This window comes from Nilaparvata lugens, chromosome 14 (assembly GCF_014356525.2).
Source record: "Nilaparvata lugens isolate BPH chromosome 14, ASM1435652v1, whole genome shotgun sequence".
NCBI lineage: Eukaryota > Metazoa > Arthropoda > Insecta > Hemiptera > Delphacidae > Nilaparvata > Nilaparvata lugens.
Genome location: NC_052517.1, coordinates 15680128 through 15699097, shown reverse-complemented (window position 1 = coordinate 15699097; position 18970 = coordinate 15680128). Strand labels below are relative to the sequence as shown.

The following is an 18970-nucleotide window of genomic DNA, read 5'->3' as shown; positions in this document are numbered from 1 at the left end:
GCTTCTCTGATTGGTTCTCGTGGAATTTATTTATTTAATCATTCAAAATTATAAAAATTACAGAAAAGTACCACAGTCTTCATGCCCAAAACAGTTTCAATTCTAATTTATACAACAGCCCAAATGTAGCAAGGAATTAATCATAATAAAAACTTGACCGGCTTTTGTGCAAAAATTTGAAGTTGATTGATACATTAATCAAAATTTACTGACACCAACTAAACGCTAAGAAGTTTAATTAACATTCATAATCAGTAACTAAGTTAGGTACAGAAAGAACTTGTTCAATAGAGTAACCTAGGTTATATACATTTCCTTACACATTGTTATACCATTCTCAAATTTTTATATTTAAAATAAGTATAGTATAATAATCACACAATTACAATTAGAAAATACACTGCAATATTAGAAAATATTAGCTAGTTTTGAACTTGCTTACCATGATTTTTGTGTGAATTTTTCAAATGTGGCAACGATTGGTGTGAATTCAAATGTTAACTTTTAAATTTTACTTTGTGGGTTAATACTATTTTGTAATATATTAGTTATTTGCATTAAAATTTTTATAGCATAAACACCAAATTTATTTATTATTATGCATGAGCTACAGTGCTACACAACACAACAAACAAAGAGCTATTATAGTAAACTATAGATTGGCTGTTGGTGTGCTTACAGCGCTCTCAATGTGTTACACGGCCAACTAACGGCAGCCATGACAGAAAGAGGCAAGATTTCAAGAAGAGCCAGTCTTCCACTGCAGGAATAGATGTGTTTTTTTTTATTCAAATTGATTTCTATCAATATACAATTATCATTCCAATTGGTACTTTTACGAAAATTGAATGAGGTATGTGTGAGAATATTTATCTCATTGAAATAACTTCTAGAATGTTCAGAATCGACTGAGGATACAAAATATAAATGTAGGTCTATGGAGTACGCTAGACTAGATCATGCCGACTATTTCATAATTTTGTTTGTGATATTACTTACAAATTGAATTGCATATGAAACTACAGTCGAGTTGGATAGATTTAGACTTATTGAACATTTCAACTGTACATTGTTAATATATTATTTATTTGTATTGTGTAGAGAATGTCAATGAAGTCATTCATCATACAAAAAGTTCCCACAGTCACAATTTTTTTGGTATGAGTTTGTATATTATTATATTGCCATTATTTTATTGACTGCACTATCCCCAACGCAAGGTAACAAGAGGTGTTTTGATGTTTAGAAGATAAAAGGAAATAGTGTGTCAAAATTTTTTAGTAAATGTCTACTATAGTTACGTTCATTCACATCTTTTGTATGGAGCAATATTATGGGCCAATTGTAGTGATTTCCATTCACGTTTTGGGTTACAAAAAAGAGCAATAAGAACCATGTATACGGTAATGTTCCTCCCCTTAAGCACTGCACCCGCTATTTGTTAGATTGAGAATTATGTGTTTGCCGTGTATTTTTATTTTTCAATGTTTATTATTTATAAAGATTAACTTGCTCTCATTCTCTAGTCATTTTGATGTTTATTCGCACAACACAAGAAATAGGTTGAACCTATAGAAACGAATATTGTCGGTATAAATCTCGTCATATCAGTTTTATTTAGGGCTTGTGCAATTAGGTTTTATAATCATTTACCGTTGCATATGAAACTACAGTCGAGTTGGATAGATTTAGACTTATTGAACATTTCAACTGTACATTGTTAATATATTATATTTATTTGTATTGTGTAGAGAATGTCAATGAAGTCATTCATCATACAAAAAGTTCCCACAGTCACAATTTTTTTGGTATGAGTTTGTATATTATTATATTGCCATTATTTTATTGACTGCACTATCCCCAACGCAAGGTAACAAGAGGTGTTTTGATGTTTAGAAGATAAAAGGAAATAGTGTGTCAAAATTTTTTAGTAAATGTCTACTATAGTTACGTTCATTCACATCTTTTGTATGGAGCAATATTATGGGCCAATTGTAGTGATTTCCATTCACGTTTTGGGTTACAAAAAAGAGCAATAAGAACCATGTATACGGTAATGTTCCTCCCCTTAAGCACTGCACCCGCTATTTGTTAGATTGAGAATTATGTGTTTGCCGTGTATTTTTATTTTTCAATGTTTATTATTTATAAAGATTAACTTGCTCTCATTCTCTAGTCATTTTGATGTTTATTCGCACAACACAAGAAATAGGTTGAACCTATAGAAACGAATATTGTCGGTATAAATCTCGTCATATCAGTTTTATTTAGGGCTTGTGCAATTAGGTTTTATAATCATTTACCGTTACATATGAAGAGGCTTACTAGTGAGTGAATATAAACTTAAAATTAAGGATTTTCTAATAAGAAACCTGTTTTTATACTAATGATGAATATTTTGCCTTTAATATGGAGAATTTGTAAGACGTTAATGTGATGATTTCTTGTTTTTATGTGGTATATGTTTTTATGTAATAATTTATGTAATTTTCTCATGAAGTAACCTATACAAATTGTCTTTGAAAATAAATGGATTTTGATTTGATTTATAGCCTAAAGCTGGGTTTATACCATAGTTATTAACAAAATGTTAATAGCTTAATCCTTATAGATACTATTACATTGAACGGAACTTGACAAACACATATTATGTTCATCATGTATGATAAGTTATGTTTAATCTAATAGAATATATATATATAGGGATTAAGTTATTAACATTTTGTTAATAACTTTGGTGTAAACCCAGTTTAATAGATTTTAAACATGTTTTGTTGAACTGAGTAGCCTACTATTTAACTAAAACTCATAAAAATGGATAATTTTTAACGAGTAGCCTACTATAGCCTTTTACTAGCTACTGAATTCATGTACTTACTAATAACTATGGAATTCTATTGCTCATAATATTTATATTGCTTGGTGCTAAAGAATGTTACTTAATAATTAAATTAACTAAAAATATAACAAATCATTATTAGATTGTTCGTTTCTCGTTGGTTCTTTTATACCCATTTGTAGTCCAACTAAATATATATAAAATGTGTACATTAAATTTCACAAAGTAAACAACTATATTAAATATATACTATATTATATTATATATTATTTTTGTGTATTTAAACTATGTAAAATGTGCAAAGAATGAATAAATTGATTGATTGATTGATTGAAATAATAGAGAATATATTATTTTGAATATTATTATAATGGTATGTGGAATAAATGCATGCTATTTTGTTGAAAATGAAGACTGGACATACAGCTCACATTCTACCAGAATAGTGTATACGTCTATTTTACATATTATAAAATAATATAATCAAGGTCTATAAAGAGACCATGACTATAATAGTATCTATATAATGAGAGAGAGTTCATGTGTTTGTTTGTTCGCATCAAAACATGTCAACTTGTGGATTGCATACCGGAAAAACGGGAATGATTCAGATCTCCTAATTTTGAACATAGATTCTAAAAATATCAATCTCGTGCACCTGGAAGCCCAAATTTCAATTTTCCTTCTAGGTTTTTCAAAATAAATGTTCAAACTTTATTAATAGTACATACGATTTCATAAAAAAATCATATGGTCGGAATTATAAAAATTTATTATATTAAAGAACTGGATTATACACGTATACAGGTGTAAAGTAGTATAGGAAAATTATGTTTGACGCATCATCATGTCTGAACCTCTGGACTGATTAACTTGAAATTTTGCATTATAGATTCTTGCTTAACCGAGGATGGTTATAAACCTATTTCAAATTCTTCAATATTTGATTACATCAAGTTTTCAGTTTGTCAAGTTTTCAATTACTTGTCATGCTTTAGCTTGTTGTAAGGAAGCAGCAGAACATTTCTCTTAAAAGGAAAATTAGAAGATAGGTATGATTGGGGATCCTTTTCGAATGATAAAAACAGGTTTCCCGTCACACCCAGATTTTCTCCGCCATTTTGGAACCACCATTTTGAATACAACTTCTTTTTTTAATTGAAAGGTGGTCATATGATACAGGATTTCCAGAGAAAAGGTATGGTGAAAACCGCACATCGATATCTCAAACCTTTCAAAATTTATTCTCATTCATTTTTTCCTTTATTATAGTATAGAAGATGATAGATAAAATGGATGATATATCCATCTATCTATCATCTTCTATACTATAATAGAGGAAAGATCTGGCTTAAAGACGTATACACACGTGTATAGAGGATAGGGAAATTATGTTTGACGCATCATCACGTCTGAACAACTGAACTGATTTACTTGAAATGCTGCTTATAAATTCTTAATCAACCGAGGATTCTTATAGGTCTATTTTCAATTCTTCTGGATTTCATTACGTCAAGTTTCAAAATAGACCCTTGCGAAGCACGGGTTACCTGCTAGTAATATATATATATAATGATGATGATGATGATGGTATATAAACTTGACTGGAATGAACATTCCAGCTTAGTATATGTATGATCATGTTATGCCTGTTATGTGTAATGTTAGGCCGGTAATAGCTCTATGACATGAAAAAATGATTTCTTACAACTTATTTCCAAAGACCTTAGAGATAATCTTTAAGGTCTTTGCTTATTTCATATGATCTGAATATGACAGAAATATTACCGTCCAATAGCGTCCTCAAATTAGTTTGTTATTTTTTTGACTAGGTGCCTACTTTGCCTTCTTGTTTTGAACTTGGAGATATTGTAGATACTAAGTAAAAAAGTACCGTAAGCTGGTATCAAAGAAACGTCAACATAAACTGGTTTTTCGAATTCTTTGTTCAAAATAAAATAAAAATCCAATCTCTAGAATCATAATTTTGCAGTTACAGTATGGCTTTTTAACTTGTAGAGCACTTGTACGGCTAAGCAGTATCAACAATGTAACTAAGGCTTCAAGTAAAGCAATTCAAACAGTTAATTTTATGGATGCATAACAACTGTAATACATACATTTAAAATGCTCAATAAAAATTCAATGTAGTTATTATTAAATATAACTGATTTGTGCCTTGTATTTTATGCAAGTTCCCATTATAACAATAGGGCCATTCAAATTTCCCGCCGCTTCTTGCCTCTCTCTGTCATGGCTGCCAATGTTGAATGTTCCAACATGATTGATTAAGAATGTTCTCTGTTCCATGGCTGCCAAACAGGAACAGTGGTCACTCAGCCGCTCTATAGTTTACTATAATTAATAGCTCGTTGACAACAAAGGATTAACCATGTACAAGCTTATTAACCTTTCTCTGTCTCATACAGCACCGTAATGCGCAAGCGTAAGTAACGGTTTTCTTTACTCTTGCTGAACATCTGTACCATTATCTAAACATAATATTTCAATTAGTTCTTGAGAACATAGAAAATGCTCAACAACCATGGAACTTGGGCATTATTCAAGAACCTCTCAGTACATCATGTTTATACCTCAGCCGAGCCTGTGTACCAAATTTGAGCATTCTTTCTCAATAAGTTCATGAAAACTGTGAGAAAACTCAGAAAAACAGTAGGAAACGCGAGAAAAACACAGTTAAACCACCTATCTTGAGTCTCTATAATTTCTAGACACTTGCTGAACTCATGTGCGAAATTAAAACATGATCTGTCATTATGAGGAAGACCTGGAAAATGCAGCAAAATTGTGGAATTGGACCTCTGAACTTCAGCTGGACAGAAGTTCTGCAGCAGGACTTGGACAGAAGTTCAGCTAGGGTCTAGGAGTTTTTTCTTAAAAGACTTGAAATTACGCCAAAGATTATTGTAAATTGTTATGGCAAATCTTATCTTAGATATGCTCAATATAAGCGCTTTTACAGATTCATTCAAAGCAGTCCCCAGCGTTTTTGATAGGGTTTCTTTTCTCAATTTTTTCATAGAGTTATCATTTCATTTTCTACATTTCTCAAACAAATTCATACTAGAGAGGGTTGGATATGGATGTTTGTCAAGTTCTCTATATAATTCCTTCTTCAAATTTCAAAGAACTATTAATTAGACTGGAATACAATACAGTAGTTTTCAATATCCCAACCAAGTCTCCAATTGAGAAATAACAAAATATTCATTAATTCTGATGAGAATGAATATTTTTGCAACTCTGCACTACATAATCCAAAGAAAACGACTGGTGATTGAATGGAGCCTGAAAGTCTCTTTTGAATTTTTGATGGAAGAAATAAGAAAGCTCAAATGATGCTGATTCTATTTCTGGATGATCCAGCTGGGGGTCCAGGGGGCGGAGACCTTCGACTAGACTGATAAGCAAGCGAAGAGAGCCTGCCAGCTAGTCGTTTATACAGTATTTTCTTAATCTATGAGTTTCAAGATTGTATGGGATAATAATGTCCATGTAACACACATTTTATTTCGAGATATAATTATGCAAAAAAATAGATGTTTTGAAAACTATAAGTAGTTATAGGTAGTATAGATATTGAAAAAGTTTCTATAGGTGAATCTTTTGGGAAATTGGTAAGCTTCAGTTTTTCATAGAATACATCATTGGAATTTTCACAACTTTTTATTCATAAATCTTTTTGTACATTAGAAAAATATAATTCTAATCATGGGATACATCATTAGACTGAACAATTTGGAACAATATTTTTTCATATCAAAATATTGGAAAAAATATTTGTACAACAATATATTGAAAGATTATTCAACAATACATTTCAATGTGTTCTGATAATGGGATATACCACGGAATAAGCATAAGTGTTTCTTTCGTAGTGTTTCTTTCCTCTGTGGATATACCTTCCAATACTAATAATATATTATCACATTTTAAATAATAATTATATATCATCACAAAAATAATAACTCACTTGAATCAATTCATCATAGATAGGTAACTGCTCTAAGAATAAATATATTTTCTCTATTTATGTAGGAGTAAGTACTATTTGAAAAATAATCTATATCTGATGTGTTTGTGTTATTTCATGAAGTATCAACATAGATTACCCTAGAGGTTCTTATTTATACAAAGATTAAATACCATTAATCTTTCAATTGTTTGATTTATATCCCTCAGCTAGAATTTTATATATGTTTCAACCTTTTCTACAATCAATCTATTAATTTGATACTATTCTAGTTTTAGTTATGAAAATTTTGGTGTTATCTATAAGGCGAATGTAATTTATCATTCCTTTCATAAGGCAGATTCAAATCCTATACTTTTTCAATTCTATCAATTTCGAAAATTCTAAAAGTATCAATCTTTTCTATAAGAAATATGTTTCTCTATTTGGAGCTGGTATTTTATGAAAAAAAAAAAACAAATCAAATACTACTTGATTTGAATATTTCTACAGGTTTGGAATATTCTAGAATTTGGAGGTAAGTTCCTATACCAAAATTATTAGGCATATTCTCAGCTTACATGAAATGCATAATACCGTAGCACTTAAAAATGTTACACAATTTTTATCAATAATTTCTTCAGAGATTTTAATGGAATAAAGCCATAATTCTATGTACGAGAATACATAAATATATATATAATAAATACAGAGTAAAATAATATTAATAGTTTTCTCTTATATATCTCAGACATTTCTCTCATACACAATTATTCATACAGCTATTATATCAATTATTTCTATGAGGGCCATTTTCAATGCATTTGAGTTCGAGCTAAAACAGAACAGCTTTTGTGAGAAATACATTTTCACCAGTGAAAGAATAAATTTATTGAAAAATGAAAATGAAATATTGACCTCCATGATTCGCCAGAACTAACAAGCTAGAGTAAATTTATACATAAAAATAATTCAGTAATGATATTCTAATAGAATGTAGGCTACTGATAAATGAAATGTAACGAATGTCAAGGAACTGATTCATTCATTATTTTTTGCAAATAAAAATGTTGAAAATATATTTTGTGTGATTCACTCTAAATTGTCAGCATTGATGTTATATACAATGAATACTAACAGTATAGAGTGAATCTTTTTTCTTTTTCATAGAATCATAGAAATCTCGATCATAGAATGATAATGACAAAAGTTCAAGCTAAAAAAAACTTTGAAAATTCCTATTTAATTTTTTCCATCAGCTGTTCAGATTTGTTTCAAACACTCACTTTTTCTGGCCCAAATATATACAGAGTGGCGCAGGAAAACGGGAAATTTTGGAAGTTGCCATTTGCAGCACTGAAGAGTCGGCAGCTGTTCTAAATTCTGCTCAATTGAAACATTAATTGTTAACAGCTGCTCATACATTACAGAACAAATACATTATCAGATAATCCAAGTTAGCAAAACACTTGACTTAGCTGGCTTTCTCGAGATTGCAAGTATAAAAATATAATTTATCTATTAATTTAACATGGAAACATAATTTAAAATGAACTTATGGTTATTCCCCGATTTGCTACATCAGAATCTTAGAGCCGTAGAATCCCCAATTTTTCTAAAAAATCCAAAAACCTGATTAATTGATTATAATGTAGGCTACTAAAGTGAGATTCATGTTAAATAGTTTCTACCGCCTTCTATATTGGTTAGCAGTTATTCTGGTATATCTGATGTGATATCAATTGCTGATTCCTGTTAATTGACCGAACGTAGTGAGGTCTATGTTTTTTTAACTTGGATTTTCTTTTGTCTGTCTGTATGTAACGCAATTACGGCCAAACGCGTTGATAGAATTCGATGAGATTTGGCAGGAATATTCCTTTTTCAGCTGCACGTCGATGTATACACAAGGTTTTTTTGAAATTTTGCATTTTAAGGATAATATGAACAGAAAAGGAACTCCTCCATACTCTGATATCACTATATTTATCATCTACTTTGAAGATAGGATTAATCAGACTATAGAACTATTCATAATCATCAGCTGACAAGTGGATTAAAAATTGCATGAATTACACAGATGTCTGGCCGTGTATTTTTCTATAAGGTAGGGTTTCAATATGTTTTATGATGCGTGCCCATCAGTATCAATTTTCCCACATTTGAAAAACAAATTTAATAGGTGATTGAAAATAAAATGAAAATGACTAAATGAACTAAATAATGCTGAAGAAATTATAATATTCTTGATTGGAAGAAAATAATTTTAAAATAGTTGAGAAATATTTTTATCAGATGGAAAGATTATCACAGAACTGGATAAATTATCATATAGGATAAAAATTCAAACGTGAACTGAGTCTATTAACATAAGTGAGTCTTTTAACATAAGTGAGTCTTTGATCTTGGAGAAAACAAATAACAGTTTTTAAGAGTGAATTATAATTCATCTGTGAATTATTGTGACTTAACTCAATCAACTAGAACTGGTGACATCAGATACTTGTGGATGAGAAAACGGTCTACTGTTCACAGAACTACTAGTAATCATCAATCACATCTCAATAATATATTTAATTCTTCATTTGATATTTTATATGAGTTTTCATAATTTGGATTGATTAATTTGGTAGAACATTATATTTCTTCATAGCCTAAATCTAATCTGTTCCGTGAAGGATAGCGCTATCTGCTTTGTCTGATGACAGACAAGGATAGCAACACCAATGTCAATCAGGTACTGACTTTAAAACGTGAATCTCATTAAAGTTTAGTAATGTTTGTGGGAATAACATTATTCTAAAATGAATTTGGAATAGTTTCTTGTTTTCCTGCGCCAAATATTTATATAAATTAACACATAACTCATATGCATAAAAGTGAATATCATATAGGCTATTATGTAATAAACAATTAACATATAAATATGAATAGATGTGATTAAGCAGGATGGAATACCAAGTGTGCATGTTGAATTACAAACAGAACATTAAGCTGAGAATCCAGACCAATGTTTTCGATCGATTTCAAAATGGCTGCCGAGTTTCTAGATGACTTTTCCAACATGGCGGTTCCATTCACTCGCATCGTGTGGACGTTTTCTCCGTCTCCCTCTTCTTCACCATCTTTCTGTTTTGTTTCCATTCCGTTTGCATTCAAGGTCACATGACACTTCACATCCACATGGATGAACTTTCGAATGATGGTTTCATTGGAGTGTTTTTCCTGAAAAGTAGATAAAATGTTGATATAATATATGAATTCATTTATTTTTCTCATTGCATTTACTGTTGTGGTCCCCTATAGTGAGGTCCACTTTATGATGGCAGTGTTTGATCAGCAATTGTATTGCTATCCTTGTCTATCATTCAACAAAGCGGATAAAGCCATCTCTTTCTCACTTTGCTCTGTTGCCAGATTGTTATTTAACATGTAGAACTAATAATATGGATTAATAAAATATTTAATCTTGTTTATGGAAATTCACTATGAAATCATTGAAAAATATAATTTCTTGCTTGATAAAATATAATTCATTATTTCAAATGAGAATGAACAGTTAATATTACATCAATAAACCTGTATCATCTACCGTCTGTAGAAGGCATTGACAAGACAGAGGATCGGCAACGATGTTCTCCTATCTTTCTTCACTGCCATTATTATAACATGGACCTCACTACAGCTTTTCCACCGTGCCCTTGAAACAGCATAAATAGGCAAGGTATGGTATATAGCAGATTGATATCAATGCCTTTGCAAAAACATTGAACTTGACCATCCCTTTAGATAGATGAAGGATCTCCCCTCTGAGCGCTATACATGAAGGAAGCTCCCTTCCTACAGAGCCGGCTACTGAGCCATCAAGCTTACTGGAACTTTTTCTGCACAATAGATGCACGCGTATGATTAACGAGACCTAGTGTCATGATTGTTATGAAAAGAAAATTAATTCATTCTCTACATTTCATTGGCAATATTAAATCAAATCAAATAGTTTATTGCACAGAGAATACATGGCACAAATAATCTTTTCAGAATAACATAATTGTGCTACATGTCAGTAAAAGGAAAAAATATGTATGTACGGTATACAATATATGAATTATCGAACAAACATTTTTCTTGATCAGCAACATTTTCATGCCATGAAAATTTCCTTATTTGAGTACCCGATTCACTTGTTGTGACAGGGGGCAATATCCACTCCTGTCATTGAGTACTAGCAGTTTGAAAAACATCTGTTCCCTCTGCACCACTCTGTATGATAATTATTTTTCAGTTATCCATTAGTTTTCTACTTACAATTTCCTCCCGCTCCTGATACTGAGGTGCATCTGCCCTGAAAACTGAAGCCTTGCCCAGCTTGAGGCCATCCCAAGTGGAAATCACAAATTTGGCACCTGCCTCAACGGCCCTTGGCTCGAAACCCAAACCTGTAGCAAAGCAAAAACAATTCTTATTTTAATCCAATACAATTCTTATTCGATCCATACAGAGTGATTTTCAAGTCCTGTTATCCTATTCCTAGTGTTTGGTGATTTATTTCTAATGAAAGGAAGAAATGGAGAAGAAGAAGAAGAAGAAGAAGAAGAAGAAGAAGAAGAAGAAGAAGACATGAGAAGAAGAAGACAGGGGGAGAAAAAGAAGAAGAAGAAAAAGGTTGAGAAAACCACTGGCTGACTGTCAGCCTAAAAATACCTTGATTATTTTGTCTCAATCCGGATTAAGTTGTCAATTGCCCCTAGACAATTTGGGCTGGGCGTGAATGTGAGTCGCTTGACATAGGAGGAAGAGCAGGAGGAGTAGGAGGAGGCATTGCCTCCAAGGAGTAGGAGGAGAAGAAGGATAAGAAAAAGGATAAGAAAAGATGAAGATGAAGAAGACGAAGACAAATAAGAAGAAAAGAGAAAATGATAGAATAGAACAAGAGAAAAAGGAAAATTTGAAGAAAAATAAAATGAAGGAGAAGACCAAAAGGGAAAAAAATGAAGAAGAGGAACAAAAAAAAGAAGAAAAATGAAATGAAGGGGAAGAGCTAAAGGGAATGAAAAACTGAAGAAGAACAAAAAAAAAGAAGAAAAATGTGATGATGAACTGTAAAGACTGACCGTCAGCATAGGAGTCGCTCCAGAAGAAGTTGTCGTTTGTGTTGAGACAATTTGGGCTGGGCGCGAATGTCAGTCTCTTGCCGTAACCGGCTCCAATCGATTGCAGTCTCAGCGCTTTCCCCTCGAAAAGATGGCGGCGCGACAGTCCCGTCGGACGCACTCTGTACAGGAAACCTGGCATGATGCGGGTATCCACGTATGTGCCTGCAAAATACAAATTTAGAATTTAGAATTTTTGTTAAAAAGATTTATTTGATCATCATTTGACTCATTTATTTATAAAATTTGCACAAACAATACAAGGATCGGAGAAGAAAAAACAGGCTATTGTCCAAAACTTCTTCAATTTCCTAATTTAGTTTCAAATTGTCCTTAGAGTGTCTAATTTTCATCATATATATTAATATATTATATGGATGGATAATTAACGTTTGAGACTCCCTATCACTTATTGTATTTTTTGTTTAGTATTATCCTTAACTCTGAAGTTAATTAATATCTTTTGATTCTTACTTAATATAGAGAATCAAGTTTATTTTCTTATAATTTTAATTTAGTTTTATGATTTGAAATTTTGAGTTTTCTTTTTTTTCAATTGACATTAACTCTATACCTTATTAATCACATTTAGACCACTTGATACCTCATACACCTTTCTAATTCCCAGCTCCATGAAACAATTTTTTTTTCTCCTTAGTTTACTGTTAAAGTTAGCATATCATTCTATTATTTATGTATTACATTATTTGTAGGCTCCTGCTGTAAAATCTTTTAGGTTTAGCGGGACCAATTTTGTTAAGCATTTTACTGAATAGAATGATTGATTGATTGACTTACCAACAACAGGCAATTCATAAGGCTCGAGCCCCAAGACGGTGTAGACAGTAGGCACATCCCCTACCAAAGCACCCTTAACAGTAGTGGACCGCTTGTGGGAGCCAATGCCCGGTGTCAGTGTGAAACCCCTCCTAGCGTGCGAGCCTATGTTCACAGACACCACTTTGGTGACCTCGGCCGAACCCCGGCAGCGGGAGCAAATCGCCAGACCTGTCACCTGGGGCACAATCAAAAGTGAAAATAGGTGTGTTTTTCAGATTGATTTCCAATTTTATACTAAACTTAATTACAGAAACTTAAAAAAAATTACTAAAACAAGTGAAAACTTCTTAATTGAAAAGATAAACTTTGGAAGAAGAAAGTAGGGAAAGAAGAAAAGAGTAAAATACATGTGATAAGGAGGAAGAATAGGAGGAGGAGAAGTAGGAGGAGAAGGAGAAGAAGGAGGAGGGGGTCGTGGATGAGTAGGAGACGGAGAAGGAGGCGAAGGAGTGGGAGAAGAAGGAGAAGGAATAATAAGAAGAAGGAGGAGGAGGAGGAGGTGAAGGTGGTGGATGAGTAGGAGAAGGAGGAGGAGGATGTGTGGGAGGATGAGGATGAGTAGGAGAAGAAGTAGGAGGAGAAGGAGGAGGAGGATGTGTGGGAGGATGAGGATGAGTAGGAGAAGAAGTAGGAGGAGAAGGAGGAGGAGGTGGTGGATGAGTGAGAGACGGAGGAGGATGAGTAGGAGGAGAAGGAGAAGGAATAATAAGGAGAAGGAGGAATAATATGAGAATAAGGGAAGAATTTAGACCTGCTACCTGGGGGAGAATGGAATAGATAAGTAAATACTCTGAAAGTAAGAACCATTGATAGTGAATACTTTTTGAAAACTATTGAAAATAAAACTAAAAAATCTGGTGTGATGCACTCACACAACTTTCCTTGCCGTTATGAAAATTGATCACTTGACGGTAGTGTTCCCGCGCATCTCAAGTCTACTATTCAAAGATCTAGCCAGCTGGTGACAGGACAATGACGCTGCAGACACATGAAGTCTGCTATCTTTTCATAGTGAATGTTTTGGCCAGAGCATTCAAATTGTAGCGCCAATCCCAGACTACAGTTCTGCCCGTAGCAGGCTTGTGCGCTAGTGTCGATCGTCCAGCTGTTTGCCTTGCCATCCTTTCTAGCCCAGTCATCTTGTTCTTGTTCAGTCGTTCTTGTTCGTTTTGTCTTGTCTCGTTGTCTTGTTGTGAAGACCGAGTTTGTATTTTGTAATGTAATTTCCATCGGAAATTTCTAGTAATTGATTGTTTAAGTGTCGTGTGTGTGAATTATAAATATAACAGCGTAAATAGTGTTAAATTGAATTAATTTGCATCAGTTTTGAATTTATAAAGAATCAGTTTGAGCTTCGTTCAAACATAGTACAGAACCAGCCTGCAAGTTGAACGTGAAAAAACAGCCTGGAAGCAAAAACATATCTTTTTCCCAGATTTCTTCCCACCTCAAATCTGACCAAAACACCTAATAAAGGCTTCGAAGGGCAAGTAGACAAAATTGGATTAAATCTGGTGAGTTTTTGCTCTTTTTATTGTTCATTAATGCAGAGTTTGACTGTACCAATAACCTGGCTCAAATTGAAGACCAAATTTTGCTCCTTGTTAGTATTTGATAAATTGAATAGTAAATTACAGTCCTCTAGTAGCTCTAGCCTGAGCTTTGTTCAGAACATTTTTGATCCTCCAAACCGGGATGAATTTAAATTTGTAATTTGTTGATTAATTCACACACATTGGATTTAAGCAATTTCGTATTTGTCCAATGTTGGCATGTTCAGAATGGTCTGATCTATGCACAACTTTAGTTTGTTGTAGCCTTGTTCTAGAGCAAGGTTTCTTGTCAATTTGTATTTGTCTGAAATTAAATTTATTTCAGTTAAAATTGTAATTTTCCTGAAACTAGGCTCATTGTGCTCTTTTTCTCAGGAATTTGTTTGTTGGATTTTGTATTGTCCATTTTGTATTGTACATGTTAGTGAAGGTTAATCACAGCATGATTTTGTTTGTTCAATTCAACAAGTTATCGTTTGTTTGTGAGTTGTTGGAAGAACATTATCTAATCATATAGTTTTGTCTTCAGCAGTAACTTGTCTTGTGAATTGATAATCAAAGTTTAACTTTGATAACTTACTAGTCGTGATTCTTCCTTCCATTTAGTTTTTGAACTCATTCTTGTTTTATTGTCTGTTGTTTTGTATTGTCGGGGCTGAATTGTTTTGTGTATGAGTTCAAGATGGAGGAAAAATTACAGAAACAAATCATTGTTCATCGCGCTAAACTGGAACAATTGTATGCCAGATTGCAAAAAATTTATGACCTGTCTAAAAATGTCTCTGATCCAAAAGTTGCTGAGCAATTTTTAGTGTTGTATCCTTGGGTGTCTCAGACCATTTTGGATTATGAAAAGACAGAATTAGTGGTTAATGAGTTGGAACTTGAGTTGAATAAAGACTATGTTGTAGCATTCAATGACTCACATCTAGATCTGTTTCAGTATATTGAAGTAGCGGCTAACACTCTCAAACAGAGAGAGGCGACTGATGCTATTGCTCAATCTTCGGCAGCTGCAGCAGCTAGTGCACAGCCGGTCGTGTCCGAGTCGGTACTGCCCAAAATCGACCTTCCGAAATTTGATGGGAACCAGACTCAATGGTCGGTGTTTTATGAATTATTTAAGGCATTGGTGCATGACAACAAGAGTTTGAACGATCAGCAGAAGGTCCAATATCTTGTAAGTAGACTTACTGGACAAGCAGCAAATATTTGTCGTCATTTGCCACCATTGGCTAATAATTATCAAATAATTTGGCAGGCATTATTGACCCGCTATAACGATCCACGGGCGCAAGTTGATGCCTATTTCAAACAAATTTTTGAATTTCTTCCAATAAAATCAGAATCAAAGGAAGGTTGTATTGCGATTTTGGATGGGTTTTGCAGTTCAATCAATGCAGTGAAGAGATTGCGACTCACTGATTTGTCAGACTCAATATTCCTCTATCATGGCTTGAGATTGCTGGATCCAAGTTCTCGTAGAAATTTTGAATCGGCCGTCCATGACAAGGCTATGCCAACTTATGCCAATTATGTCAAATTCATTGAAAAGCAAATTAAGACTCTTCCTTCTGATGAGAAACAGACTGAATCGTTTAATATGAGGCACAAAAAGGATAATAAATCAAAGGTGTTTGTGGTTCAATCTAATGATTCATCTAACGATGCATCTAGTAAAAATCCCAATTGTCTGAAGTGCTCAAAACCGGGTCATCGGTTAGTAGATTGTGCAAGTTTCTTGAAAATGACTCCTTGGGATCGTTATTGTTTGATTAAAGGAAAGTTTTGTTTTTTTCGTTGTCTTGATGTGGATCATTTGAGTAAAAATTGTCGTAGTAAAACTCAGTGTGCTCAATGTCGAGAATCTCATCATTCTTTATTGCACTTTTCCAGATCAAGTTCCAATGAAGGTGTTGCGTCCTCGTCGAACTCCAAGGCAGGTGGCACATCACCTATTAGTTGTTGTTCTACATCCAACGATGTAGAAAATTCGACCGTTGTGTTGTCGACTGTCACTGCACATATTCGAGATTGTAATGATCAGCTTTGTGATGTTCGTTTCTTGGTTGACACCGGGAGTCAGTGTCATTTTGTTACAGCTAAATTGTGTCGGCGTTTGAGACTACCATTCCAGCCCATGAAAACCGTTGTTCGTGGATTCGGTGGTGGTACTAGTGAAGTTCGAGGTCGTACTTGTGTGTCGATTCAGTCGAAGTTGGATCCTACCGTCAAGTTTTTGATGGATGCCACAGTGGTAGATAAAGTCATCGACAAGTTGCCTTCTTGTGAAATCAACAGATCCAAACTTCATCATCTGGAAAATCTCACACTGGCTGACGACAAATTCTACCTTCCTAGTAGAATAGATGGCATCATTGGTGCAGAGTTAGTTCCTCACTTGCTACGTGGGAGTCCTAGTACAGGTGAATCGCACGAATTGATGACTGTTAATAGTGTCTTTGGTCACATTCTGATGGGGATAGCGCCGATTCTCACTTCAACAACGAATGTGTCGAATTGTTTTACAGCCATCTGTAGTCCATTCGTTAGTAGTCCATCGTTGGACAGTTTTGTGGAACGTTTTTGGGAGTTGGAATCATGCCCTGCACCAAGCTGTCAACTGAAACCGGAAGAGTTGGAGTGTGAGGTAAATTTTCGGAAGTCTGTACATCGTGTGAATTCTGGTCGTTTTGTTGTTGCCTTGTCATTTGCGGAGCCGCCCAGCAGCTTGGGAGATTCGTATGCTGTCGCCGAACGCAGACTGCTGACTTTGGAGAGACGACTAGAGCATGACAGCAATACTCGTATTTCATATCATGAAATATTGATTGATTACCTACGTCAGGGTCACATGTCGTTTGTAGCAGATCAGACAGACCGAGTTGGTTACTACATACCGCATCACGCCATCGTGAAAGCAAGCAGCACTACCACGCCCATCCGAATTGTATTTGATGCTGGTTCCAGAACATCATCGGGTTTGTCATTGAACCAGGTTCTTCATGCTGGTCCCAAATTGCAGACTGACATTTTTGTTTTGTTAGTTAATTTTCGTTTGTTCCCAATCGCACTAACTGCCGACATTAAACAAATGTATCGACAGATATTAGTGGAGGATTCCTGCCGTCGTTATCAGCGTGTATTGTGGAGATTTTCGCTGGAGGATCCGATCGAAATTTATCAGCTCAATTGTGTTGTTTTTGGTGTTTCAAGCTCTCCATATTTGGCACTTCGCACCGTCCACCAGCTTGTAGAGGAGGATGGAAATCGTGTTCCAGCAGCCAAGGCGAGAATACCAAGAGACATGTTCATGGACGACTTAGTCACATCTGTCGCCACAGAGTCAGAGGCCGTGGAGCTGTATCATCAGTCCAAGCAGCTGTTTGAGGGAGGAGGTTTCTCGCTCACAAAGTGGACGTCAAATTCACCATCAATGCTGGAGAAATTCTCGGAGGAAGAGAAATCGTTTTCGTACAAGGATTTCGAAGCAGACAACTCCTTGGCTATCTTGGGATTGAATTGGCAACCTAGTACTGATCTGTTTCAGTTTTCTGTCAAGTGTGGTGAGGTCGTCGCTACTAAGCGTTCTATTCTGTCAGTGATGGCTCGTATCTATGATCCACTTGGTCTCTTGTCACCATTTACATTATTTCTCAAGTGTCTTGTCCAGAAACTGTGGAAATTAGGAGTGGATTGGGACGAGAAGCCGCCTGAGTCTATATGCACTCTTTGGGAGAATTGTCAAAAAGAGTTGCCTCTATTATTAAAATTTGCTGTTCCACGTCACGTTGGTTTGTTTCAGGATTCTCACATCAGTTTGATTGGTTTTTGTGACGCATCATTGTCGGGTTATGGTGCAGTTATCTATGTGAAGTCGCAGAAGGAGAGCGAGGAGTCAAGAGTTGTATTATTGTGTTCCAAGTCCAAGGTAGCACCATCTAAAGTTGTTTCAATACCTCGTTTGGAGTTGTGTGCGGCACTCTTGTTGGCAGAACTCATGAATTCAGTAGTCACTATTATTAGTGAACGTTGTCATGTGTCTCGTATTGTCGCACTCTCTGATTCGACAGTCACCTTGTGTTGGATTAATGCTCCATCCGCAAAATGGCAAACTTTTGTTGGTAATCGCGTCACAAAAATACAGGATTCTTGTATACAGGAGTGGATGCATGTTGCCGGAATTGAAAATCCAGCTGACTGTTTGTCTAGAGGTTTATCACCAGTTGAGCTTGTGAACTTTCTGTTGTGGCTCTCAGGTCCATCATGGTTAGCAGAGGACGAATGCGATTGGCCCGTCCGAACTCAAATGGAAGAGATCGTGGATCCACCGGAGGCGAAAAAACCGTCAGTGTTGACAGTCACAAAATCTCCTGATTGTAACAGCAATGCAGTATATTCATTGATTGGTCGTTGTTCGGATTATGGTCGTCTTTTGAGAATTGTAATTCTTGTTCTCAAATTCTTACGAATCTTACCCCAATCAGAGGAATCAGATTTCGATGTTGCTGAGAGGTATCTATGTAAAGTGGTGCAGAAGATACATTTTTCATCTGAATTTGTGCAATTGGAGAAGGGAGAAGATTGTTCTATGCGCCTTTGTTGCCTGTCTCCA

At 34.6% G+C, this 18970-nt stretch overlaps 2 protein-coding genes across 4 annotated transcripts in view; both read right to left on the bottom strand.

The window, feature by feature from the left end:
• The window catches only part of LOC111057883 (gastrula zinc finger protein XlCGF57.1-like), a 178240-nt gene extending 177568 nt beyond the window's left edge, over positions 1 to 672 (bottom strand). Inside the window, exon 1 of the mRNA XM_039440832.1 lies at positions 443 to 672. Coding sequence (XP_039296766.1) covers positions 443 to 445 — 3 coding nt within the window. The 5' untranslated portion in view covers positions 446 to 672. The remainder of the gene's footprint in view (positions 1 to 442) is intronic.
• Positions 673 to 7432: 6760 nt separating this feature from the next.
• The window catches only part of LOC111060377, a 47954-nt gene continuing 36416 nt past the window's right edge, over positions 7433 to 18970 (bottom strand). For all 3 annotated transcript variants that reach the window (XM_039440828.1, XM_039440830.1, XM_039440829.1), the window contains 4 exons: positions 12761 to 12977; positions 11924 to 12127; positions 11118 to 11248; positions 7433 to 10037 (listed from right to left, as the gene is read on the bottom strand). In XM_039440828.1, coding sequence (XP_039296762.1) covers positions 9753 to 10037; positions 11118 to 11248; positions 11924 to 12127; positions 12761 to 12977 — 837 coding nt within the window. In that variant the 3' untranslated portion in view covers positions 7433 to 9752. The remainder of the gene's footprint in view (positions 10038 to 11117; positions 11249 to 11923; positions 12128 to 12760; positions 12978 to 18970) is intronic.